The sequence below is a fragment of the Vanessa tameamea genome, chromosome 4 (genome assembly GCF_037043105.1).
Source record: "Vanessa tameamea isolate UH-Manoa-2023 chromosome 4, ilVanTame1 primary haplotype, whole genome shotgun sequence".
Lineage (NCBI taxonomy): Eukaryota > Metazoa > Arthropoda > Insecta > Lepidoptera > Nymphalidae > Vanessa > Vanessa tameamea.
The window spans coordinates 13,265,862-13,293,578 of record NC_087312.1 but is presented as its reverse complement, the minus strand read 5'-3'; the positions used below and the strand labels follow the sequence as shown (position 1 = coordinate 13,293,578).

At 36.8% G+C, this 27,717-nt stretch overlaps 3 protein-coding genes across 4 annotated transcripts; 2 read left to right on the top strand and 1 right to left on the bottom strand.

The window, feature by feature from the left end:
• Positions 1 to 1,183: 1,183 nt before the first annotated feature.
• Positions 1,184 to 17,044, top strand: LOC113395825 (protein abrupt-like). 2 transcript variants are annotated; one of them, XM_064220218.1, is made up of 14 exons: positions 1,184 to 1,338; positions 2,156 to 2,383; positions 5,276 to 5,418; positions 5,982 to 6,097; positions 6,181 to 6,322; positions 6,683 to 6,864; positions 8,032 to 8,164; positions 8,594 to 8,753; positions 8,827 to 8,871; positions 12,618 to 12,759; positions 12,846 to 12,983; positions 13,092 to 13,285; positions 13,379 to 13,564; positions 13,649 to 17,044. In XM_064220218.1, the coding sequence occupies exons 2-14, from the start codon at positions 2,368 to 2,370 to the stop codon at positions 14,059 to 14,061; spliced, it is 2,010 nt and encodes a 669-aa protein (XP_064076288.1). In that variant the 5' UTR covers positions 1,184 to 1,338; positions 2,156 to 2,367; the 3' UTR covers positions 14,062 to 17,044. The 2 variants fall into 2 exon arrangements, with proteins under 2 accessions (XP_064076288.1, XP_064076286.1); XM_064220216.1 differs by having other exon boundaries at positions 5,261 to 5,418.
• Positions 17,045 to 17,542: 498 nt separating this feature from the next.
• On the bottom strand, positions 17,543 to 20,611 carry LOC113395826 (mitochondrial fission 1 protein). The gene is made up of 5 exons (XM_026633530.2): positions 20,356 to 20,611; positions 20,165 to 20,278; positions 19,810 to 19,980; positions 18,444 to 18,580; positions 17,543 to 17,893 (listed from the first exon to the last, which is right to left on the bottom strand). Exons 1-4 carry the CDS (start codon positions 20,398 to 20,400, stop codon positions 18,458 to 18,460), a joined length of 453 nt encoding a protein of 150 aa, XP_026489315.1. The 5' UTR covers positions 20,401 to 20,611; the 3' UTR covers positions 17,543 to 17,893; positions 18,444 to 18,457.
• Positions 20,612 to 20,915: 304 nt separating this feature from the next.
• LOC113395824 (ubiquitin-like-conjugating enzyme ATG3) lies at positions 20,916 to 27,099 on the top strand. Its single transcript, XM_026633528.2, has 7 exons — positions 20,916 to 21,134; positions 21,486 to 21,674; positions 21,958 to 22,071; positions 22,687 to 22,836; positions 23,196 to 23,345; positions 24,118 to 24,245; positions 25,026 to 27,099. The coding sequence occupies exons 1-7, from the start codon at positions 21,063 to 21,065 to the stop codon at positions 25,177 to 25,179; spliced, it is 957 nt and encodes a 318-aa protein (XP_026489313.2). The 5' UTR covers positions 20,916 to 21,062; the 3' UTR covers positions 25,180 to 27,099.
• Positions 27,100 to 27,717: the final 618 nt, after the last annotated feature.

The following is a 27,717-nucleotide window of genomic DNA, read 5'->3' as shown; positions in this document are numbered from 1 at the left end:
ATATAAATATATGTTATCAAAACTTCGAAGCGATATTAACACTCCTATAGTATTTTGCAACTCTTAAAGATCATAAAACATATCATTCCCTTAGATATCAAATAAAAAAATAAATCTCACCAACCAGGTATCAATGTAACGCGCACCACAAACGGCGCAGTACCATCTATTACGCTACAACTATCATTACGACCACTATTGATTCCTAATCCGCACTTCCTGATGTTACGTAACACCCCACCCGTAACACCCCACCCCACCCCACTCGTAAGATTTACGGCCGCGCGGCCCGTTTGACGAATGATTGGCCGGTCGGTTGCCGCTGAATTTACAGAGATCATTTCTGTTTTGTTTTCGAATGTTTCGATTGTAAATAGGATTGGATTACGAGTTTTGTTCGACTAATTTAGGTCTGGGAAATACAGAGTTAAAATAAATACGTATAAATAAATTACACATATTTGAATATAATTAAAAAAATTGAAGATTTTGTCTGATCTGAACTGATGTTTTATCGAATTCGTTTCTACATAACAATTGTATACTATAAAAAAAAATAGGTACGACGTCTCCTCTGTTGATTTCTTGGATTGTTTATTCAAAGCGTATAGGTATAGAGTGCTCAATTAATTCTCAAATATCGTCAATAAAACTCTAAAAAATTTAATGACAACCTACTAATTTATTTCATATGTGTGAAAAAGGCTTACCATTTTGAGATTAATCGTAAAATATTTTCACGAATGTGATAATAACAACAACAAACATTATTTTCGAGCTGTAATATTACCTTAAAGCAGAGTTGTTCAAACTTGATCTCTAACTTTTGATCTTTATAAAATGTCATAGCGTACATTGCCAAAATAAGATCTAAAACATTTGAAAGTGTGTAAATGAGCAAAAAATAATAAGATTGTATAAGAATAAAAAATGTGTCGAAACGCAGCGCTCTCATCTTAACGCATACTAAAAAAGCTCTCATAAGCGGTAACGCTGAACGCTTTTCATCTACGCGTCAGTGCGTCTCAGTGCTGACACATTCAACACTCGGCTGCCGCGTCGCGCTTTTCATGCAAGTATCGCTGCCCGTCGTGACGCCATCCGCTACCCGCTGCCCGCTGCCCGGCGCGGCCGCACTCGCGGGCCGGCCTGTGGGCGTGCAGGCTGCACCGCCCCGCCCCCCGCGGCCCCCGCACGCTCACCCCCGCTGTTTATTCTCGGCCGAGTGGCGGGGCGACAGTCGCCCGCGTGACGCGCAACGGATAGCACGCGCGTTCTTAACTCGCAAACATAAACAGCGAGGTGCATTCATTATCGGACGTCGCCGGAAGAAAAATTGTACGAATTTTTAATACGTCCGATCGCTCCGACGTAAATTATAACCGGAACGCGTGCGGGGTGAAAAGCGGTGGTATCGCGGAAAATGCATTTCCCGGGTGCAAGGCGCAGGCGGTACGGACCGAGGGGAGGGTGCAAGCGATGATGGACATCGTATTGATTTCTATCTGCCCGCTCCTCCCTTATTGTGGCGATGCAGGGCGCGCCATCGATCGTTGCACCGGTCCCTAAATTAACACCCCTCGTAATCAACGCGGTCGTAATTGCCCCATACCTCGATTTTTGCGCTGAAGTGTTCGAGTGCGTGTTGTGTTAATCGAGTTTTCATTTTCGTCTCCGACACGTGGACGTCGACGTACTCGGACGTTCGTGTTATTTGGATTTTTCGGAACGCGAACGATCTTCAATTAATATGACATAATTATTTATTAATTGACTATAAAACTCAGCGATTACCCAAATTAATCTACAATTAGACACTCACGCAGTACGTGTAGCTTGCTTTTATTGTTAAAATTTCGGAGCGTTATGCAATTGAGTGCATTTGTTTTAATTTAATTATAACAATTGTATTCCATATTGTTTCTATTAAATATTAGGATATAACGTGACTTCATTCGTTGTGTTTTGTTTCTCTGTTTAAGAAGTTATAAAATACTTACATAAAATCGATTATCCAAGTGCATATATTAGCAATCGTCAAAAATAAAAATTTAAAAATAACAAAACAAAGCCGCCGCTTCTCACCCCGCACTTCAAGAAAATCATATTAAAGTTCCTCAAGAATAAAAAAGTTAAAACCAGAAATTATTTTCAGGAATCCAAAACAAACAATACTCAAAGCTTTACAATAAAATACAAACAAGGGTGATCCTTGCGAACGCACACACGCATACGGGCATAGAATAAAAATCGGCAGAAGTGACAATCGCTAAAGTGGCGGCGCTAGGAAGTCGTTTGGAATGCGCGGGAGATCTGTGTAGCGCGCGCGCTCGCCCCGACACCGTGCCGCCCTCCGGACAGCCGGCCATGGCGACCGAGACCGGTGAGTATCGTCCCACGTCATTAATCAATGTGTTTACTTCTACAATAAATATTTCATAAACAATAAATACGCAGACGATGATGTTACATTATTATGAAACCGTATTTTTTTAAGTGTGTGTATATATGTCTTTTCACAGAGTAATGTTAAAATGGTATTAGTAAAAATAAAAAGAATTAATACTTCTTCGAATAATTTAAATTGAATTTTTACATATCCAATCCAAAATATTCCTAAGTAAAATCAGCGGCTGCATTTTAAATTTATGAATATACGCATACATAACATACTTATAAAAAATTATAGGTATAGGCTACTTACTTGGGTATTTATAAAAATCAACAATGGCCGGAATAGGAAGATACTCATTACAAAATATTATTACGAAGTTAATCATATTATGCTTCTAAGCGAACAAAAATCGGATAAATTTTCAGAAAATTTTTGCTAAAAAATACGTAGCTACTACTTTCTGGAATCGCGTCATACTTGACTAAATTTTATATCGAAAATAAAACACAGTTTTTTATCTATTACAAACGCTTATTGTTAAAATTAATACAAATTAAAAATGTCTAGCCATATGAGCTTACATATACTTGAAACAATTAAAAGCACTTTGTCAGAATGAAAACGTAAATACCATACAATATTTGTACGCGAAACGCAATTGTTTACCAACAGAATCTATATGAGGATCGTAAGCGTCCAGTCACTCGTACGGTACATGAGTTCGTTGATATTCAACCCCCACCCCCACTCAACACCCCCCTGAGATCCTGGGATGATCCCCCAGGACGAGGGAGGCAGTCGTTTAATGACAACGCTTTTATTTCAAGATTTCGAATTGTGATATTCTTTTTTTATTCTTTAAACGTATTTTCTTTATCGTTTCTTTTCCGCTTCCGAATTCGAATCGAAGATTTATTCGATTACAATCGAATGGTAATCGATTTTATTTTTCATACATGTAAATCTATTACCTATAGAATTGTTTTGTATGAAATGACGCTCAAAAAATTTATAACATAACCTCCCCATAAGATAACTAGTTAGTATAACTACAATGCTATCTACTATTGTGTGAAAAATTTGTAAACAATCGTTTATTTGTAGGTTGCTTGATTTTTTAAATTACTAATGTATTATATATATATATATATATTTTTATTTAATAATCTGGATATAAATATTCTATTGCGAGGGGTCAATGAGTAGCGAAGAGGTCACAATTCGACTGACTCGTTTGGGGTCGAGGGAGGCAGACTTGAGCGCATTCACACTTCAATGTTTGTACAATTAAAGAATTCTAATAAAGGATTTTAATTTTTTTATGTATAACAGGAACAAGGGTAACAAAGTTAAGATTGACTCGCAAAATAAATTATTTAAAATATATTCATAGTGTAAACATATACATATGTGTTAAACATATTTTTTATAAGAACTCTATGTAATGAGAACGTTCGTATTTAAGTCCTGTTTTTTAAATAAAAAAGATAATTATAAAAAGTTAATAACTTGATAGCTATACTTTATCATTGCTAAAAATGGAAGTGATAACTTCTGCTATTGAAATAAATATTAGGGACAGTATGAAAACATGTGGCATACTGTTAATTTTACTGTTATGTGAGTTTAATTAGGTACGATAAATAAGGAATAGATATAATATAGACTTAGTCGTACAGATACTTAATAATAAGGTAGGTTACCTATCAATCTCCGTATAATCCCTATATAGTAAGATATTTAATATTAAGATTTCTAATTTGATTAAAAAAAAACATAGAAATATGGAAGCATTGCTTGGTTTTATTTAAAGTAACTTAACTTAAAACTAATTTGATTTTCCTTTTAATTAACTAGCCTTTGTCATAGTTTCAATTAATTTAAGGCCTGTATTAATTTGTAAGATGGACTAACAGTCTGCCTTAAAGAAAAAAAAAATTTAAAACGCACATACTTACCTACCTACTTACCTAAAATAATATAAACTCCTTTCAGTAAGTACCTACCTACTATCATGGTTTTAACAATTTTAACCAACCAATCCGTAAAAATCAGTGAAATAATTCAAGCTGCGTATAAATAATTTATATTTGACTCTATTTCAATTTCAAAACTGTCCCGTTTTTTTTTAAATTTCGCATGATCTCTTGATTTAAACTCTTTGAAAGGTCAACGAAGTACAACGGTGTAAATGTAAAGGTCACATTGAAATACAACAGATTAAATAAATTATATTCATAATTTTTCCGCGACATTTTTCAAGCTACAGATAAACCAAACACATTTACAGTGAATGTTTAAATAATTAAATTAAGGTATCATTATTTACTTAGTTTTAATTTGCATATTTAAAAAAACTATTCATTTGTTTTTTATTATTTCGTTTTGAATTAGTTTAATATTGAGTGAGGTTTTTACTAAAAACTTACAAATTATCAAAAATAACTAAATATGTATCAGTAGTTTATTGCAGCTCGTAGATAGGTTGTACGTACAATGTTAAAACTGAATTTATTTTAAATATTGATGTCATTTTGCTATAATAATTATTATTGAGTTTAAAGGTAATTAGGTACCTATATTTTAGTGTTTGCTTATATTTTAGTGACCGTTATATTTAACCAAATAAATATATGAAATCTACCTTATACCTTACTCTACTTATGAAATAAATACAACTTTTTTTGCAGTTTTAAATCTCTATACGCGATCCTTAAAACTTATAAAAACAGCCACATACCTACCTAGTAACTCTGCTTATTAAAATTAATATTTTGTATAATATATAATATATTTTTACCAAATATCTAAATGTAATCGTATAATACTTATCGACGTCTATACATTAACACGGGCGTCTAACAGCTCGGTTGCATGCAGGCGCCGCGGGCGAGCAGCAGTATTCACTGCGGTGGAACGACTTCCACTCGGCCATGGTATCGTCCTTCCGACGGCTCCGGGATGAGGAGGATTTCGTTGACGTCACGCTGGCCTGCGCCGGAGCTACGTTTACCGCACATAAGGTATTGTTACAACCCATGATACTGAAGGAAGCTTTACTAATCTTTTCTGTATATGTTTCTGCTTAAATTAATACTTAATTGTATCATATCATATAAAAGTTAAAATCTTTATTTAATATAGAAGCGTCACATACACTTGCTTATTGACTGTCAAAAATCTACCACCACGCCGGTTCGAAAGGAATAACTTCGGATCTAAGGAGAACCGTCGAAAGATACTCGGCGGGTTTTTTTTATCTCATAAAGAAATTCGATTATATCTAATTTCAACACTGATTCTCTCACTTTAATTTGAATAAATCCGTCTTTACCAACTGAGTCATTTTCAAGCCAATCTTTTTTAAATATAACTACTCCAAATGTAACGATTACGGGCGGACATAAAAATGTAGAATATATGTTAACAATATTATGTTTGAGCCTTGTTGGCGAGTCCAGAAACGTGTACACATCTATAAATAAGCATCTGTGGACAAACATAATTTAAAGTTTAAACTAACATGTAACACACTCAACTCCTGTAACATAGATGTTCGTTATCACGGAGATCTTGTTTTGCCCAGGTGGTGCTATCAGCCTGCAGTCCGTACTTCCGAAGATTACTTAAGGCTAACCCGTGTCAGCATCCGATAGTTATACTACGAGATGTACACGACAAAGATATGGAGAGTTTATTAAGGTAGAGTTGAGATTTGTAGAACATAAAATAATTATATCAGTCTTTTAAATATAACAGAAATTACACAATTCCATACATTACAGGTTCATGTATCAGGGAGAAGTTCATATTGGACAAGAGCAATTAAAAGAGTTCCTAAGAGCCGCTCAACTTTTACAAGTCCGAGGGTTGACCGACGTTCCTCCACCGGCTCCGTTAGCTACACTCGATCAAAAGGCATCTCCGGTAAGGATACGAGCCGATCATAACAAAGTCGTCTTCGTTCGCAGCACTCATAAATAATCTACTTAATTAAATAAAAAAAATCAGTCGCCAGACGAGATCACCGAGACTCATTTTTCCTCAAATTACGACATAGCATCGCAAACATTTCAAATATAATTAATGTGTATTAAGTATGTGTACATTAATGAAAATAATATTCAATATAGCATCATTAAAAATAATATCGGATACCAATGTGGCACTATTTTAAAGTCAGCGACTGCCATCATTGGAAAAGTTTGAAATCGAAATCGAATTCGAATTCAAATATCCGATCCAAAATGTCGAATCGAAATGCTCACGTGCCGCCCGCGCCCGCAGTCCGCGTCGTCGTGGACGGAGACGGGCAGCGGCGGCTCGCGCGAGGGCCGCGAGGCGCGCGAGGCCCGCGAGGCGCCGGCGCGCGAGGGCCGCCGCGCGCGCCGCGCCGACGACGCGCCCTGCACGCCGCCGCCCAAGCGCGCGCGCTCCTCCGACCTCTACCAGGCGCAGATGAAGACCAGGTTGCTACCACTGCATTACTAGCGCCCCCTCCCCTGCGGCCTCGACGACGAGGTCGAGCTGGCTTCGGAAGTCATTTCAATGTGGCGTCGTTTTGTAAATGTGGGCGGTGATTTCTATTTGCGGCACTTAGTCGTTTAATAAAAAAAAAATAAGGCGAATAGTAAAAAACGAGCACGCGATGTAGTGAGCGGTCGGCCGTAGAAGAGATCCGAGTGGTATAAAATCTTAGAAATGTTTAAAGAAACGTATGACCACAAAAAAATATGTAAATACTGATTGTTTGTACAGAAATGCCGTCATCGAACCGGTACGGTGATTGCGGGAGACCATGTAGGGAATAGAAATGCGAATTTAGATTGCCATTTCCAAATTTTATCATTAAAGACCGATTTTCTGAATTTAGGCATGGCCTATAAATGGCTGACGTGAGAATTATCTCGCTGATTCACTAATCGGTAATGAACCAAAATATGTGATAATGTTATAGAGCTTAAGGTAAAAGAATCATTATTAATATTATGAATAGTCTTTACTGTTGACGATGGACTTCGGAGAAGTAAATTTCCTTTAATAGAGAGGTAAAAATAAACTGTTTCCTATTCCGGACTCGTGAATGAGATCATCGTTTAAATTAAATTATAAAGCATATTGCCTTTATATTTCTGAATCTCAATAAATAGTAACAATTTTAGAAGTGAACTAGGCAAACATTAGTACGTCCTCTAACTGTATATATGTTTCGTTTTCGTAAATTTATTTGACTACAAAATTTCGTAAAGTTGCACCTGATATGCAACATTGACTATAAATTATAAAACCTAAAGGATCATCCACACAGCATATCGATTCGATGGCATGTCGACTTTCAACATTTCCGGAGTAACATAAAAAGTTAGTTCTTACAGAATAGCGCTCTAGGTATAAAAATATAGGTTTCTCTTTCTTCCGTAGGAATTAAAAGTTCTTTTATCCTGTCGTTAGTTCTTTTAGAACGAATTTTATTTTATTATGGAACTATCCATTAAGAAAACTAGTCAAGTGATCAGCATTGCTTGAGCGGTCAACGTTCACGGCTTCGTAACTCAGTTAAAGCTAGAGGTGAAGCAATTCGAAGTTGGTGGTTCATAGTGAGCGATGCTTATAAGAGATTTCCTTTACTGGTGTAGGACGGAGCAGCTGCTGGCGGCGCAGGGCGCGAGTCCCGAGCGTCTCGGCACCAACGGACACGAACTGGCCCTCTTCAGCCAAGCCTTGGAAACCGTACAGAACCCGCACCTCTCCGGAGTCTCCAACAATTTGGTAAGATTGGGGCTCTTTTCAATTTAAACATTCAATACCTTTTCTAGAGACAAATTTAATAACAGTTTTTTTTATATATGTTCAAATAAAGCCATTAAAACATGGAGCTAATTGATATTGTCGTTAAAGCGTCATTTGAGTGTTTCCTAATATGTTACAATTTCTCAAAGTTAGTTTAATTAAATCAAAACAATTGGTGCGTCGCTCGCGGTACACTATGGTATTTGGGTAGATAGTAGATACATACATTCTCTAAATTTTGCTATAAATTTATTTTAACTTCATTATTTTGTTCTGATAGTTATTACATAATAATAATTAAATAATTGATTATTCGGTAAAGGCAAATAAAATCCGTTTCATGTACATACTGAATTTATTACCTAAGGTTAAATGGAAAGGAAATACTTAATTTGTGTGTTTTTGTAGTCAGGAGATGGCGAAGAGTCGTCTTCAGACGCCGGCGCCAGCGATACGGAAGGAGAAAACAGAGCCAAGCAAGAACCAGTGGACTACGACGACCCGGCGACCATGGCCAACACTAACGGAGCGCTCCCTCATAACTTCCCCGGACTTCTAAATTTACCAGGTCCGTAGGGCCGCCGCACTGTAGCTTTGCTCGAATAATCGACACAGGTTAAAGGTTATATTTAATATTACAGGATTTCCGGGACTCCCAGGACCTTCAGGAATACCAGATAATTTCGGTGAGTACGTTTTTTTATGCACTAACATTCTCATTGCGTGACTCAGTAGCGACATTAACCGTTTACCGATCGATATAATTGCAATTAGATTCGACAAAAGAAATAATTCGAAACCCAATAACGCTAATGATTTGTAATTCAAAAACTATCGGCGTCATTAATCGTTCATTACCGAGTCACGTATCGCACGTTCTCAATAACACTAACAACCGAATGACCAAATCGACCGATCGATCTCTATCACTAAACCGAATCGTCGGCACCGATAGTTCCAACTTCGGGAACCGATAAAGATAGCAACAGTGGAAGTCTAGCGGCGACCCGCGTCGTCCCGCGTCGTCCCGTGTCGTGTCGTGTCGTGTCGTATCGTATCGCACCGCGGACGTATCGGAGCTCGGAACTGACGGGAGTCGTCTGCCCCAGGAGCGAGCTGGGCGGGCGAGGCGGCCGCCAAGGACGAGCGCTTCTTCGCCGCCGGCCTCGCTAACGGTGAGCCCGGCAAGCCCGCGTGCCCCGAGTGCGGCAAGCTGTACAGCAACAACAGCAACCTCAAGCAGCACATCCTCAACGTGCACGCGGCGCGCGACCTCTCGCACTCGTGCCCCGTCTGCGGCAAGGGCTTCAAGACGCGCCAGTACATGCAGATACACATGAACTCCATACACGGCGTCAAGCAGAGGAGGCGCGAGCCCGCCCCGTCCGCGGAGCCCGACCGATACACTCACAGTAGCGCTTAAGCGACCGCACGCGGACTGTTCTAACCGCCGCCTCTGTGTTACAGGGGCGGCTCTCGCGGGCGGGGCGGCGATGGGCTACCGGCCGCAGTGTCCGCTCTGCGGCCGCGTCTACTCCTCCACCTCCAACCTGCGCCAGCATATGCTCAATGTGCACTCGCAGACCGACCGCGACCAGTGGTTCCCCTGCCAGCACTGCGGCAAGAAGTGCAAAACGAAGCATTACCTCATCAACCACCAGCTGCAAGCGCACGGCATCCGCCAGCGACAGAACTCCTAGAGTCGGCGCGCGCCCCCCGCGCCGCCGGGGCCTGTGCCCCTCGGGGCCCCGCCCCCCGGGCCCCCGTCCGCCGTCTGGTGGTAGCGAGGGCCCGTCTCGTGCCAATGACCCGCCGTAGGGACCGCGGACCGAACTTTACCGATATACTATATTTGATATAACGTAATATTTTTAGACCGTTTATCGCGAACGTCGTCGCGAAGTAGGGCCGATCGTCGGATTTGCCAACCGTTCTCGACGTTGAGTAATTTGGTGCTGTGGGCATTGCAGATGCCGCGGCGCGGGACGCGTTGGCAAAGCCGGCGATAGGCGAATACGGCGAGGGGAGGGGGGCGGGGAGCGAGTTGCTAAAGTACCTGGGGGGGGGCGACTGCAAGAGCTCGCGGCTGCAGTGTCCGCTGTGCTTCGTGAGCCTGGAGTCGCTGGCGCTGGCGCGGCGACACCTGGAGGCGCACTACCCGCGGGACAGCCCCGTGTGCCCCGTGGCGTCCTGTGCGAGATACTTCGCGCATCCTAACTCGGTCCGCAACCACATGAGGATTAAGCATCGCCGCCAGTGGGAGAAGATGAAAACGTTGAAATGGAGCTGCGGCTGGGCGAACTAACGTCCGTGACGCGAGCGGCAGGGGAAGGGGACTTGTTCGTTATTCGGCAAAACTTGCTAAAACGGCTGTGAATCGGAACTACGAGTGGGGCTTTTTATATGTTACTGAGGAACCCAGAAAACGATGATCTCCACGATGCATTTTCATATTCAGCATTAAATATGTTCGTACGTAAACGATGTATAAACCGGTAGGGTAAATCGACTGAAAATTATTTTTGTAGTAGTTATAGACTGATTATTTAAGTATATGTATATCTCGGGAGATGCTGTAGCGATCTGCGACCGATGTCATTAAGTTAGGGCCATATATACGGCTGGTATATTACAGAAAAGTCATTCGATTTTTTTGCATCGAGAGCATTTGGCTACAGATGTTCCGGGCGTTAGTTTTGTAAAGCGCATTATGACTTGTGATGATTGGTGCCATTGATAGATTACGAAATGCAACTGAGTGAGACGACCATTCTGTATCTTTCTCGAATGTGTCTAACTTCCATTGTTGCTATTATTTCTTGTAGGTTTGTGTTTTATCTGTCGTTATGTTCCTAGTTATGTCCTGATGTTACTGTGAGACTCTTTTATTGATTTAAAGTATTTCATAGATATATAATTATATTTGTTCAATATGAACGCACAATATGTTCTGTATTTATTTGATATTTAACTGACACTCAGGACCTTTCGAACCCATCTTCGGTTCATAGCAGAGTTCGGTACAGAAACTTCTAAATTAGTACTAGAATTTTATTACAATGGAGATTAATTTTGGCTAATAATTGTCACTGATATTAATCATTTTATAAATATGATTATAGATTTTTAGTGGTTGCAGGTTTACGAAGTGCCTAGAAAAAACTGAAGTATCTGTACCGTGCTCTGCTCTATGTATATTTTCGACCATAGATAAGACAATACGAAATAGATTTTAATGAAATCGAATGCCTTTAAACGCAATAGTTAATATGTTCACAAGTGATAGGCTTTATTTTTTAAAAGATGTTCGTTTAGAGCCCTGTAGGCACAGAGCACAATCAAAAACATATCTAGTCATAGTAGAACGTATGAGAATAAATAACACGAGGGATTTATTGTAATTGTATATAAAATTCATATTCCGTTCGCATATATTTTCATACAAAAATGCTATAAAGAAAATACACCAAACAATAAAATTTAATATATATATTTTTACAATATAAAATTTAGCTAGAGTACCAGGCCTAAGTTGGCGTAAAAATATTTAATGTATAGTCTATGTCAAAGTCAAACGCACACAAATAATAAAACTTTCATTTCCATCGGTAATTGTTACTATTGTAATAAATAACGTATGATTATGTTACGATTTAATTTTTTAGATTCCGACATCATTTAATAATTCTCAAACAAGTAATTGACAATACTTTTGGTTTTGTCTTTTTTGCAATCCATAGTTATACATACATCATATCCTTTTTTATAACACATATATCTATGATTTATATTTATTTTTCATTTTCATAGATATATAGTTGATATATATATGAAATTAAATGTAACGGACAAATAAAATATATATGCAATAATGTACTGTGTAAAGACTGCTAGTGTATACAACGGTCGAATGCTAGGGCCGCGTGTGTCGCCCACCGTACGCCTACAAAATATATGCGATAGGAACTCGAACATAGATCTCCAAGACGATTAAAATAATATTGGTAAAATTTAGCGAGTAGTTAAAATTGTTCCTGACGCCTGTGAGGCAATGTCGTATATCTTTATATTATAAAATATTTCTAAGCGTACAACAATGTAATTAGTCATTTCAATAACCAAATGTTCAATGTGAGTAAACGATTCTAGTTGCGATTGTCTTAGTGATACGATATATACGTAATAATTTAATTTTTACCCGAAGAAATATTGTCTGCTTATATGAAACATAAACAATAAAACTACGAAGTAGAATTAGTGCATTTTCATTTGAATTTAGTTATAAGAACAACGGACATGTGATCGGCTTTTTAAAAATTACTAACTCCTAATTTATTTTATTAGTTAATAATCAGGTAAGATGATATCATCCGAAGCCAATGCATTAGAATAACTAATTACAGTCTGTAGTATCTCTTCTCTATATCATCAGGAGGTTGCCGTCGAACTCAAGACCTGCTGCGCGTGAGAGCCACCGACCCGAGGCCTTGTCCGAAATGTGGGAAGATCTATCGATCGGCACACACCCTGAGAACTCACCTCGAAGATAAGCATACAGTGTGTCCCGGTTACCGGTAAGTACATTTATCGTCATAATACATAATTTCTTTCGGTTCACCATCTCTTTAAAATGTATCTAACACGCCGTATGGCTCCCCAGCTGCGTGCTGTGCGGGACGGTGGCCAAGTCCCGCAACTCGCTGCACTCGCACATGTCGCGACAGCACCGCGGCATCTCCACCAAAGACCTCCCAGTGCTGCAGATGCCCACACGCTTCGACCCGGAACTCGCGAGCCAGTGAGTATGGTCGTCGGCACCGATGGCAAACGGCGACTCGTCCTCGTACGGACCGAGGCTCGACGTCGAGTGCCATCGGTGCCAGTGCTGAGCCCCGCGTGCCCGCAGGCTGCTGGCCAAGGCGGGCGTGAAGGTGTCGGCGGAGCAGCTGCGCGCGCGCGCCTCGCCCACGGGCCCGCGCCGCGCCGACATGAAGCTGGACGCCAAGTCCGCCGCCTCCGAGACCAGCTCGCTGTGCGGCGACAACGACGACGACCTCAGCCAGTCCAAGTACCAGGACTCGCTGCCCGTCTCCCCGCCGCGTGAGTGCCCGCCTCCCCGCCCTTTACTGCCCGGCTCGGCCGGGTCGTCCCGTCTTTCGTAATCGATAGCTGATCGGGGCTTCCCGTTTTCAGACATAAACAACCTGACGAATACGACTATAACAAAAGTGCCGGCGGTGCGAGCGGTGACGGCGAAGGCGGTGGAGAACCTACCCCACGGCCTCTCGGGGATGAAACATGACGACTACCCGCCGGGGTTCGGGGGTGGTTCGGCGATATTGGACACCTACCTCCAGTACATTGGGGAGAACGTTTTTGGTGAGTGAGCTTTCGCTTCCTTTTGGAGAAGAATTTTGCGAAATGTTGGATGCTTAATACTGACTGAGGCATGCACAATTTCAGGTATGAACGCCGCTAAATTAGCCCAAATGAATGCTATGCACATGGACAGGAAAACTTACGACGAACCCTCCCCTCAAATGGGTTCACTTCCGCCTCCCCCGACGACACTGGCCCACCAGCGTTTCCTGAAGCAGATGCAGCGGCAATACACCGAGAACATGGGCAAGCCGGACATCATGCGCGACACCGACGAACCCTTAGACCTGGGCAAAGAGAGACAGAGGAACGACAGCATCAGCGAAGCGGATATCGACAAGCAGGATATGGACAAGGACATGAACAAGGATTACTACAAGGGCTACAACGAAGACGACAGGAACCGAGTCAACAGCTCGGAGGCGGACCACGAGACCAGTGGTCACGACGACGGGGACTACTCCGAGGACGAACACAACAAGATCGCGTCCTCATGAAATGATGTCCACGTCGGGTTGTCGAACTAGCATGCGAGTGAAACTGTTCCGACAGTGTTTTGTTGATGGTTTACGAAAAGGTGCTTGAGTGTTATGTTACGTCGTTAGCTGATTCATTTTAAACGTTTTATCGTTGACCCGTGGAATATCGTTGGTGCCATTGACCGATGTATGTAAATTTAACTTTAAGGGTCGGGTCGACCAGTATCGGTCGCAACTAGGTTAACCGGAAAGAGTAAAAAATATTTGGCATTTAAAGTAATGGACACGACCGATCGACGGTTCGCGTCGACGGCCGGTAGCTACAAGATGTTAGAGATTAGGAGGTTCGCCCGAACTGTGCCACAGCCGTCACCGACTAGCGAGACCCGCGTACACGTTGGATTATTATACCGTCGACTCGTCACTTGTGAGATTGTTTAGTAGTAAATAACTAGTGAGTAGTAACTTTTGTGTAAGGTCCCTTCGCCGAGGGCCTCTTACATAGTAATTCCATCCAACTACCTCAACATTCGGGCCAATAAGGCGACGTTATAAATTTAAAAAATATCCACACAAATTGTGAAATTCCATCCATCTACCTCACTTCAATAGATTTTATTTAATATTTTATACAATTTATAGATATAATAACTGTTGTTTTATGCATTTTGCAGATTGCATTTATATATACTATATAGAGTATATCTTAGGTAAAATATAAAGCAAGTCATTAGGTGGTTGTTAGCGCTGCCCGTAGGTTATATCTGTACCATTTTATTTTTATAGAAGACGCACTCACTAGAGGAAAATTAGACTGTCACGACCGTAGCGAGTTGTATGTTACCTTATATGAAAAATGCACCTATATTTAGGAAAATTAAAAAAAAAACAAAATATCTTTGTATACGAACAAAAATAACAGAGCTTAAAAACTTAATAAATATTTATCGATGTGCGTAAAAAGAATCGCCGATTTTTATATCGTATTGAAAGGACGATAATGTTATTGTTTAAAACATTACGAGAATTTTTAAATTCTAACATCTACTGCCTCGAGACTGAGTATAATTTCAAAGGGTAAGTATATTCCGATTGCGATTCTCGTTTCGTAAATTAAATGTTCAAATTCGACCTTAAAAAAACGATGCATTGTATATAAACATGTGGTGATATGTAAAGTACATAATGATAAACAAATAGTAACAAAAGCAATAAATAAAGTATACCTTGATGTTGCCTTCGAGTACGTGTATATATGTGTAAGTGATAGTTACGGATTGTGTTGGGTCGCGGGCAGACCGACCGACCGACCGACCGACCGACGAAACGGTGGAAAGTTTTATTCTGTAGTAATGATGAGGGCTCGTTACTTGGATAACAATTACTGTGATTACAATCTCATAATTAGCCTTCGATAATTATACATATTTTTTAGAGTACAATGTTATAGTTATTTAGTATATTGTAAGATTATATGTAAGCGAGTCACAAAAATATTTACTTCCCGATACATTAGAATTCACTTTATTTAAGAATTTAGAGCGATAGGTGAAGCATTTAATCTTTTTTTTTTTAATGTGAGATAAATATGGACGTTTTTGAGTTTTTCGTGTCGCAACACTGCGCCGTGGTTGTCACGTGTCAGTGGGCGGACTGCGACTAATTCGTAAGTTTAAGAGTACGGGTTGATTGAATATTATTTTTAGTGTGTTAGTGAGATTTGACGGGTATCGTCAGTTTGGTTTGAATAAACAATAACCTTGTTGACAGTTAACGGTGTTGCCATAGTAAGTAATTATTATTTTTGACTGTAAATAAGTTTTGATTGTTTAGAGAGAAGTGTGCTTATTTTTCTCATTACGTTATAGAAGATTGACTTCTTTATTTAGATGATACGCAGATAAATAGATGTTGAAGCACGGTACACTTTACAATAGTCAGTTACCAGATTGTGATTAAGAAATATATATTTTTTCAGAACACCATTTTGCATACCACAGTTTAAATATAAGAGACAGTACTGAAGTTACATCGAAGATGTAATGTTTTTATAAAATGAGGCTATTTTATGAGTAAATTATAAACATATACATAGTTAAACGTTTTGAGCCTGTCGCTGGAAAATTCTGTTGTCGTTGTAAGCTCAACACTATTCGATGTAACTTCAAACAACATCTCGACGTTGTTGATTATACTTATAATTATATACCAGTGAAGAAATTATGATAATTAGGACTTTAAGTCGATCATTATGCTCTTATTGTGTAAAAAGTATGTTTAGTTACCTTTTGAACTTTGAAAGTTCGATATTAGCAGTTCTTTATTTTTAGTCACCCGACTATACCTCATTAGTCGCATAAGACTCATAACTTGTTTGCTGAAATGAATAACTAGTAAAGTTTTATTGTTAAGTCCTTTTCAATATTTTAGCAATTACTTGAATACATGAGAAGCAATAATTTTAAATTTTCAATAGCTCTTAACAAGATATGAGTAAAGAAATATATTTTAATAGAGAGCACAAAACATTAAATATTCCTTGAAATTAAATTGTATACAATCACTAGTTGTTAGATAAATTACAAATGTTTCCATCGCACATGACAAATGCAGGTTGTTATTATACCATAGATTTATTCCATCTCGGCATAAGTTTAATTTTATATGCACATTTAGTTTTTCAACTTTGCAAAAAATATATTTTGCTGTCATTTAAAAAAGAAAATATTATTTATATTGTAAGAATAATTCTTATTTATCTTCCAACTTTGAAATTAATTAAGTGGCCCCACTATATACGATACAATACTCTTGCCACTATCAAAAATTCAAAACTACTATTTAAAAAAGATATCTCAGTTGTTGATAGTATAAAAAAGTAAGAAATATTTTTTTAATTTTAATTCAATGCCACGCCTCTGCCATTGTACATTAGTGTACTAGATGTATGCTGCTTCACTACATTATTATAAACAAGATAATAAAAATAATTGTTTTGAAATTTTCTGTTTTTTTTTTACTCAGCGCATGATCCCATAAACAATAATACTAAAAACCATTTTAACTCATAAAAAAATCAATTTTTTATGTACAAAATTTAATGTCTACGCTTTTGGAGTAGTTCTCAGTATGTAAGATATGACGTAAACAATCATTGCCAGTTAAATAAAAGATATACTTCTTCAATCAACTCAAATAAAGTCAATTCACGTATACCTACCGCCTTACAGACTCAAAGCATTTGATAAATTATAATCGTCTGTTCTTAATTCAAGGGCCATTTTGGTTTATGTCGAAGGTTAACAATTTGACAATTGATTTATTTTTTCTATTAATTTAATAATTTATTAAAATAATCATCACATAAATAATATCAATGTATTCACAGATACAAATACTAGTTTAAAAGTATAAATATTATTAAGTGTTTTTTTATTATTAAATACTTGAAGCTTATGTGTATTGAATCGATGAATTTTCTTAAAAGATATAAACCATGTAAAATAACCACATTTATTTAATGGAATTACATGTGCAAAATATTTAATCACTTGTTCTTAACTACAAATAAGCCTAAAGCTATTAGAATAAATTATAAACATTGGATGACATATATCAACTATATTCATTCTTATAAAATAAATACACTACAATTTTTAAATAAGACATTATAACCTAAATATCTTTTTTTTAGAGTAAAAAGTATTTGCTCTTTTTCATACACTTTGGATAATCTAGCATACAGAGTGAAAAAAATTCTTAAATTTGTGAACATGGAAAATCCCACTAATCCTCTTTTAAATTCTTCTTCTTCGTCAGAAGATAATGAACACCAACTAGAGCATTCATTCTGTAATCAAATGATGATAGAATTTAACTTTTACTAATATAACAGTATAATATTGTAATTAAAACAGCTTTAAAGTTTATTTAATTTTGCAGAATTGGAAGAAACACTAACATTACAGCACAATGCTCTGGAGTGTTTTTCTACATAAGGAACATTAGGTCAGCAACAAATTGGAATTTTTACATTTGCCAAAATAACTACAAAAAAATAAAATTGAAAACAGAACCCATTATATTAGAATGCTTTCTACTAAATATATCCAAGTACCAAGTGCATTATCCATACATTATATTATAACAAAAAGTATATATCAGCTAACCATATAAACTGCAATTTTCTACAAATAAAGTTATTACAAAAAAAATCTGACCAGAACAGATATAATGAAATGGATTTGTTGCACTACGTCAAATTCTCTATGATTTATGTTGCTCAGTTAGAAAAAGAGTTTTCCAAGAATTAAGCAATGTCACTAAAATTTGTACTTCCTACATGATTTTTAAGTTTTGTTAGTGCAGAAATAGAATTATGGTTTATAATCAATACTCACATGAAGGCCAATTGCTATTTTTTTTTAGAGGCGAGAGCTATGCCGAGGCCGACGAGACCGCCTATAGCGAGAACTGCGCCGCCCGCCACCGCCATACCCATCAGACCCTCCTTCTCCATACGCTTGTTAATTTGGTGCTGGAATATAAAGGTTGCTTTATAATTCTAATGAAATATTGCAATATACTGTATTGTATGTAATAACCTTTTTTTACATGGCCAAAAAGACGAGTTAAATGTTTTCAAGATTCACATATGTACTTTTTTCATTATCCATAACTTTTATATGCCTTAATTTAAGGATGTTTATTGAATAAAAGTAAATCTATCTTATTTAAAATTGTGCAATCAGTTTTAAATTGCTCTGTTGTAATTAGTCAAACTATATGTATTAGAACAGAAATATAATATTATACAATTTGTATAGTATCCTATTTATTTCAGCTCATTAACTTTCAATTATCCAACCAAGATTTTAAACAAGCAATGAGCAGTGTGCTGCCTCATTAGGAAGAGTTTAAAACATTGATGTATTTACTTTAATTACCCATAAAAAATGCTTTTATCTTCTATGCAATTGGATTATTTATCTGACTTTCAATATTTCATATCTCATTTTAAAATAGTTTATTCAAACAATCTAGTCGGGATATGTATATTGTATTATATGATTTTTTTTTCGTATCATCTATGAAAATATTTATCATAGCTCACACTACAGAGAAGTTAGTAGATATAAGAAGCGCAAACTAAATTAGTAGGGCCATATTAGGGTAAACATTTATCTTCATATTAACTCCAAAGATTAGTTAAAGAACCAGGATATTTCATTTAATTTAAAAGTTTAATACTTTTTTAAAATTTCAGACAATGTTTCGCAAACAATTTTTAAATATACACATAATTAACCAATGACTGATCACAGACACAATATTGATCTGTCATATTTTAAAAGATTTTCTGGATGGCTGCTATGCCATGATTGTTATATATTTATAAATCTTTAATAAACAATTAGAAAACAAATTGTTTTTTTTTATAAATAAAATGCACAACTTAAGGTTATTGCATGCAGCATTCAATTCTACTTGCTGATAAAATTATGATAAACAATAACAAACAATAATGATTTTGTGTAAGCTCTTTTATTATTATTGTTTTAATAATAAACCAACATATTTATCATATGTATGCCACATATTATTATTACTAATAAAAAATTAAAAAAATAATGATAAGAAAAAAATCTTTTACACATAAAGTATCTAACACTTATTAATTAGTTGTAAACTTTCAATTTATAACTAAAATGACTAATTAGGTTGTTTAAAGAGCAGAAAAAAATTCATATTCATAACAAATCATACCTCAAGAGCCAACACCTGCTGGTTAGCAGGTTCAATTTCAAGGAATGACTTAACATAATGCAGTGCTTTATTATACTCCTTAATTCTGGCGTTGCCAATAGCAAGGTAGAAAAGGTAGTCACGCTTGCCTTCTGAATGAGAGTTAAACAATTCTTTCAGAAGTAATATACCCTGTAAGAAATAAAAATTATTTATAATGTATAAAATCAAAGTTATGATAAAGTATATCAAAGAATTTTACAACGGTTTTTTTTTTTGTTAAAGGGTAATGATAATATCTATTCATAAATGTTATTATTTTACAACTCATAATGGTTCTTGTGTCTAAATCGTAAGACATCTAAAGATAACGTACCTTTCTAATATCGGTCGGATATTTGCTTCGTACCAAGCACCACGCGTATTCGAATTGAGCTTTGGGCGTTATATTACCTTGATGTAATTGTTCATGAAAAATCTTTTCGAATTTCTGTATAATAAAAGTAATACGAAATTAAATAACACGTACATCATTATGAGTCATGTATAATGGTCACAAAAACTTACTTGTAAATCTTCCGAAGAAACTACTTCGTCTAACACGTCTTCCATAATGATGAAATTTAAATATGTTACTTCAACTCCAATGTGAAACGAAATTTCATTATTTTAAGTTTTATCGAAAATTTCGAGTTAACTGTGAATATGACGATGCTACTGTAAGTAAAATCACTCAGTGATTATATTGAAATTGAAATTGACATTTGTGATTTAACAAAATAATGTTTGACAAAGTGACAACTGACAGACTGTAAATACAGCAGGTTTGAGGTTATGATATTCCTACTTTTAACTATGGTATAACATGGTAGAATAATATTTATTATACTACAAAGTTATTTCATTACTTAACATTCGTATTTTTAAAGTTTATAACTTTCTTTTTATGTTTTTCAATCTAAAATTTTATGTAGTCCCTTATTGCGCCCCTGTGAAAACGGGACGGGAAGCTAGTTTTAGAAATTTAATACTGCAAAACAACTCATGTAGCCCAAAATAAGTATTATTTGTCAAAAAATTTGACATACTTATTGCTGATATGACGTTTGACGAATTAATGATCATATTGACAAATGACAGTTATTGTGCCGAGAAGACGGTAGTTTATTCCAATTTGCTTTGTCCGGCTTTTGTGTAAAATCATTGTTATTACAATAATTATAAACAAGGCAGTTTCGTTGTCGGAAAATAACTTTCACGCATAACGTCTTATAATGCAGAGTGTAATAAACACAGTAAAAGGAACCGCCCTGGGTGTTGCGGGATATTTGACGCCTGTTCTCAAGGTATTGTGCAGCCTCTCTTTGTAAATAACTGTGTATTATCAGAATTTGTTATTGCAATATAATCACTTTGTGTAAGGTCAAATGTGTATAGTATAATCAGAACAAAATAAAAAGTCGTTTAAAGTTGTCAACGCAGTTTTAATTAATGATCAGTAAATATTTAATTTATACAATTATTGTTTAAGTTAGAAACTGTACTGTAATTGTTAAAAAATGAAATGCTATACGTAAAAGTAATGTCATATGATGATAAAATAATATATTTGTAAGTTTGTCTAGTAATACAACTTATGAGCGAGTCTGAGAATCCAAATAAATTATTTATTTATTTAAAAAAGGATTACTTACTAGGAATCCAAGTTTCAAGAGACTGGTGTATTGACTCCAGAAGAATTTGTAGCAGCAGGTGATCACTTGGTTCATCACTGCCCCACCTGGCAGTGGGCCAAGGGTGAGGAGTCCAAGATTCGATCATACTTACCACCAGATAAGCAGTTCCTCATTACCAGGAATGTACCATGCTATAGACGTTGCAAACAAGTAAGAACATACTGTATTACATAGTGCTGCTCTGTATAATCTACATTGTTATAGGTCTCACAAGCACTTTTGAATTGTCATTTAACAAGTGTAATTTAAAGTTAAAGTTAACATTGGTTTGGAATGTACATTTTACTGAGATCTAAATATAATACTTGTAATGATAATGTTTTTTACATAAATATGTAAAAATTTTTTTTTTAATTTAATTAAATTACATAATTGCATTTTTTATGAGAGTTACGAAATTTTAAATTAAAAAAATAATTATACTTAATTTCAGATAGAATACTGTGAAGACAATGAGAAGGTCATAGAAGATGAACATGATGAGGATGGTGGTTGGGTGGACACACATCATTACGAGTCCTCCGGCTTACCCGCCGTTGAAGAGAAGGTAAAACTATCATTTAATGTGGTAATATTTTCTTATATGTTATAATTAATATGTGTAAAAAGTAAAAAAATAGCTGTAAATGTCTCAATTCTGGGTTTTGTCTCCCTTTGAGCATGTTTGAAACGGTGTGTATAAACCACCACACTGCTCCAATTGCTGCACCATATTTTCCATTAGGCAGTGTAGGTAACTTCCAAGGGGCGTCGCGTCTAAATAGGCCTGGGGCCTTAGGTAGGTTATAAATATAGAAATAAGGTTCTAAAAAATGGTGAAGCCAAATGTTTCTCTTATTTGATTAGGGTGATACATACCTTCGTAATATAGTAAAAAAACCTCATAGTTATGAATAAATTTGCTTTTTGATAGAATAATGCATTTGAAGTTGGGAAATAACCGACCTGCTTTGGTAGTCACTAATGCATTTGACGATGCATTGATCAATAGTTACGGCAATCTGTATAATAGATTGTATCATCAATGCAAGAATAGGTTTGAAAAATTTCAGTTGAAAATGACAATTTACCGATCGAAATGTGCATTTTGGAATCGATTTAAAACTCAATCGCAGCATTCGACAAATCTCCTCATGACATAACCGAACGCCGTCGGCCGCAGGTGTGCGAGATGACGCTGGAGGCGGCGGAGACGGGCGACAGCGACGGCTCGGCGGGCGGCGAGCGCGACGACGACGACGCCGACGACGACGACGAGGCCGAGGACATGGAGCGCTTCCAGGAGTCCGGCCTGCTGGACGAGGTGGACCCGGTGAGCGGCGGCCATTCCGAATGGCCGATATTTCTCCATGTCTATCGGTGAAAACCGTGTCAAATCCGTTGAGTAAAGTAGAAGTTAGCAGACAGACAGAATCAGTTTTATTCTATATATAAATAAACACACCTTTAACAATATTATGTTCCATATATATTTGTACAAGAAACCGGCCAATTTACTTACAAAAACTTTAATATGGGGTATAAATGTATAATGCCTAAATAATATAATCTAATTCAATTTATACGGATTAGATTTTTTATAGAATTTATAATATTGTAATCCCAAACAAATAACTTAAGAAATTTACAAAATTTACACAGATTCAATAAAATAATGACAAAACCTAACAGTCAACAGCGTTAACGACTCGCAAGGAACCGAAGGAGAAGAAGCAGAAATCTGACGGCGATGAGATCATCAAGACTCGAACCTACGACCTCCATATCACTTACGACAAGTACTACCAGACTCCGCGCCTGTGGCTCATCGGATATGATGAGGTCAGACCGTGATATTAATCTACTAAAATTCCCTACAGCCCGATACCTGTGATCGGATAAATTAACCAGTTGCGCTTCGTGCTTCGTCCGCCCTATTCAATTTTTCAACCGAAAGACCAATCGATCTATATTAGCTGATTTTTTTTTATGACATCGGTAGGCGGACGAGCAAACGGGCTATCTGATGGTATGTGGTCACCATGCCCATAGATGGCGTTGTAAGACATATTAACCATTCCTTACATCACCAATGCGTCACCTTGGGAACTAAGATGTTACGTCCCTTGTCCCTGTAGTTACACTGGCTCACTCACCCTTTAAACCGGAACACACCAATACTGAGTACTGCTGTTTGGCGGTAGAATATCTGATAAGTGGGTGGGACCTACCCAGACTTGGGCTTGCACAAAGCCCTACCACCAAGTAGTGTTGCGGTGTAAAGTACTCGTGAGACAGTGAATATTACATCTTAGATTTCGTGGTTGGCAGCACATTGAAGTTTTAAGTAGTGTTCTAAATTTCTTCGAGTGTAAATCTCTATATAAAATTTGCACGTTTCCTATAACATTAAAATAAAGTAGAAATAAATTAAAATAAAGAACTATGCTGAACTTACTGTTACTAATTCTAAAGCAATCGCAATTTAATAATCACAACCATTCATTCTGTATACTGGGACCTGTTACCGCGTCAGCGGAAAGTCACAGTATACATAAAGCCTAGTGCGCGTTCTATAGTAACGTAAGCCCGCGTGTCGCGTCCCGCACTGCAGGAGCGGCGGCTGCTGGGCGTGGAGGCGATGTACGAGGACGTGTCGCAGGACCACGCCAAGAAGACCGTCACCATGGAGTCGCACCCGCACGTGTCGGGGCCCAGCATGGCCTCCGTGCATCCTTGCAGGTACCCCAGCCGGCGCTGTATAATCCGAGTGACCGTGAACATATCGTGCATTAACGGGTATGGTCGTAGAACAATACGTTTTATCCGGGTTACAACTGTAACTTTGTGGAGACGTCGAGTAAAATATTAGATCTACAATACTTATAGACCGAGAACCAGTGATCGGCAGACTTACGGTATAGTAGCAAACTCCATATTACTGCCAGGTATACTGCTTCACCTGCTGGTGGGAAATGGAGGTTCACTATCAAAACATGATCGCAACATGTGTTATGAAGGTGCTATAAGGACAGCTACGAAACTTATGTGGCCTGCCTGCACTTTAGGACCGACCTATGTGTCTGCCTTTGTAAATATATGTATATAATAATAGTATAAATATTATATATAAATATAGGCTTTGCTGAAATGACGTAAATTTGTATCAAATTTAACTACCTTTGAAATTATAAAAAAATATAGGAGGAACCGGAGTGTCTGCCATTAATTTTTTCTAATATATTTTAAGATATCAAAATGGCAGACATGCTGCGATCACGTTTTGAAAGTCATTTTTTGAGCTTTTCGACTCCTTGACGTGCTCAAAGGAACCCTCGATGGGAATAGTGAACCTCCATTTCCCCACCAGCAGGTGAAGCAGTATACCTGGCAGTAGTATGGAGTTTGCTACTACACCGTAAGTCTGCCGATCACTGGCTCCCGGTCTATTATCAGTTGTTCCACTGCCAAACTTTGATGCTTTAAATAATATACAATATAACGTACACGTTGTGCCGCCAGACACGCGGAGGTGATGAAGAAGATCATCGAGACGGTGACGGAGAGCGGCGGCGAGCTGGGCGTGCACGCCTACCTCATCGTGTTCCTCAAGTTCGTGCAGACCGTCATCCCCACCGTCGAGTACGACTTCACGCAGAACGTCAACATCAACTAGCCCACGACGTGTCGGATTGCATGCGATAGCAAATAAATATGAGCTTAGTTCGTCCGCCGTGACGTTTCCGATGTCCTTTACTGTGTTTGTTATATATATTTTAAACGTTTACGGCTTTACCTGTAAACGGTGTTCATGGGGTGGCAGGTTAAGCGATGCTGTCTTTCGACGGTCAAATCGATGGGATCGTAAAGTGAAACTCGATGCTTAATTAAACTCCCATTAACTGCCTTTATGAGTACGGCCGTTATAAAATATGCGATTGATCACTGAACAAAATCATCATGCTCAAAATATCAGTACAACCTGGAATTACAATTTACAAACAGTAATCATAGTTTTACACCGATATTATTCGTTTTGTTATTTAAAAATCGAAATGTCATATCATGTATATTCAATTCGACGGATAAATTTTAGTACATGTTTAAAAAAACAAGTCGGAATAAATCTTGAATACGATTTATTATAGAACATGCATTTTTTGTATACGTTTAATTAATTTTCGGGCATTGTTATCTTTATTTTGTAAGAATGTATTCGTATTTAACGTAATTAAGAAGCCACTTCTTTACATTTGTAGCGAAACATTGTTGTATTTTTTCGTTAATCTGCAATGAATTCTAGTTATTTAGATCTTATGAAATTGTAACGATAGCTTCACGTGTGCCATCACTTCGCCTATTTTGTCGTCATCGTTTAATCTACGAACAGCACAATAATTAGAATTACTCTTAACACAATGCTAAGTATTTTTTATGACGTCTATAGGCGTTTAATCTCCCAGAAGTTTTTAAATGAGAATAATTGTCTCAATAATCCAATTAGCGTTAATTTTATGTGTGTTCTTAATTGGTGTGCTTAGTGTGGTGCTTGGTTTCGAACGCTCACTAGGGGTCGTTGAAACGTGCCATTGACGACCAGTTGGGAGTGGAATTATTGCTTAAAGTAATTTCTAAACTTCAATTTATTGCTCAGCGAGGAATTTGAAATTTAGAATGTAAGCAATAATACAGAAGAATATGATTTGGTTCGATTCTAATGTTGGTAATTAAAAGCTTACTCATACAACAGTGCAAATTATCTAAATTTAACTTTAATTTATAGGATTTACGAGAGCTTTATGTACGACATAAAAGTTAATTCACTACACAATAACTTTGGCAAAAAATACTAAAGTTGTGATGTATAAATTTGATAGAAATGCTATTTCTATGATATCAGCAATCACAATAATGTTATCCTTACGAGAGCAAATAGTAGTATGATTATATAAATACAACTTGCAAAAACGAAAATTCCATACTGCCGACATATTGTAATTTATTTAAGAATATAACGATAGCTACTGTATGAATTACCAAATACGTTCAGGCATTTAAGTTATGTTTGAATAAATAAACTAGCATACATGAACCCTGACAACATTACGTTCCGTTTTTGGACACTAAAAAAATCACCTATTATAATTTTAAGGATATATTTTTAAACTCCATTTTAAAATTACGGTTACACGGACGTTTCCTGTATAATCTTAATAAAGCGTGTGAAATTTTCTATATTTTAAATATCGATGTATAAACGAGCTCTTCGAGGCTAACGTTTAGATAATAATCCATTTTAAATATGTAAATATATATATTTTGTTAAACAATAGTTGGTTTATATAAAGATGTCGAAAATTGGTGAAATTGAAGAGGATTAAAAAAAAAAATTAACAACCAATATTTTGCCGTTATTAATGTTGCTAGTGTAAGTTGTCAAGCATATTATGTTGATATTAAAATATTCTTTATAGCTATGTAAATAGGTTACAAATTCATATTTGCTTAATATTATATGAATTGAAGTTAGCGATAGGCATAGCGCGAGAGTGCGCGTCGTTGTTAGTTTTTTTTTAAATAAATTATTTTGCTGCTACAGTTGGTGTTTTTTTTATGACATTATTATTATTAAAATTAAAGTATATTTTATGCAAGTAACATAAACAATTTTGAATCGACATTTTTCAGTATAAATCAAATGTGAATCTGCCATCAAAAATCAATAAGATATCCAGTCGTTACAATATTCCGCCAATTTCATTACAAAACTGATGTGATATACAATTTAGTTATATATCAACAAAATTCCGGGCAACATCTACTGATAATTAATGTCGTTTTGTTTAGCTTAAGATTCAAATTCAATTATAAGTAAATTTAATAAAAATTATATATACTAAACTTATTTGTTAACATAACGAACACATTGCCCTAGAAAAAATTGAATTCTTTTCATTCAATTAATAATGATAGTGTTGCCTGAAAACGAAAACCCTTTCTGATACACGAGCTGTGATCTGAATGCGATAAGCTAAACAATAAACGAGTATTTTTAGTAATAAATGGCACATCGTGATATACACTTCCAGTACGACGCAGTGGGGATGGACTCAGTCACGCTCTCAGGAATGACGTGACATTTAGCACGCTTCTATAATTATTTATTAACTCTACTACCAGATTATTTTATCTTATTTATCTGGTTGGACTTCCA

What these genes read in the sequence shown, in the direction of transcription:
- LOC113395825 (XM_064220216.1), top strand. An exon ending in GATATGGAGAGTTTATTAAG is followed by an intron (nt 6,098 to 6,180) that starts GTAGAGTTGAGA and finishes CATACATTACAG; the next exon opens with GTTCATGTATCAGGGAGAAG. An exon ending in CGGACTTCTAAATTTACCAG is followed by an intron (nt 8,754 to 8,826) that starts GTCCGTAGGGCC and finishes TTAATATTACAG; the next exon opens with GATTTCCGGGACTCCCAGGA.
- LOC113395826 (XM_026633530.2), bottom strand. Translation starts at nt 20,400, where the DNA reads ATGGAAGACGTGTTAGACGAAGTAGTTTCTTCGGAAGATTTACAA. An exon ending in ATCCGACCGATATTAGAAAG is followed by an intron (nt 19,981 to 20,164) that starts GTACGTTATCTT and finishes TATTTCTTACAG; the next exon opens with GGTATATTACTTCTGAAAGA. An exon ending in AGCAGGTGTTGGCTCTTGAG is followed by an intron (nt 18,581 to 19,809) that starts GTATGATTTGTT and finishes TTTATATTCCAG; the next exon opens with CACCAAATTAACAAGCGTAT.
- LOC113395824 (XM_026633528.2), top strand. Translation starts at nt 21,063, where the DNA reads ATGCAGAGTGTAATAAACACAGTAAAAGGAACCGCCCTGGGTGTTGCG. An exon ending in TACCCGCCGTTGAAGAGAAG is followed by an intron (nt 22,072 to 22,686) that starts GTAAAACTATCA and finishes CGTCGGCCGCAG; the next exon opens with GTGTGCGAGATGACGCTGGA. An exon ending in TGCTGGACGAGGTGGACCCG is followed by an intron (nt 22,837 to 23,195) that starts GTGAGCGGCGGC and finishes AAAACCTAACAG; the next exon opens with TCAACAGCGTTAACGACTCG.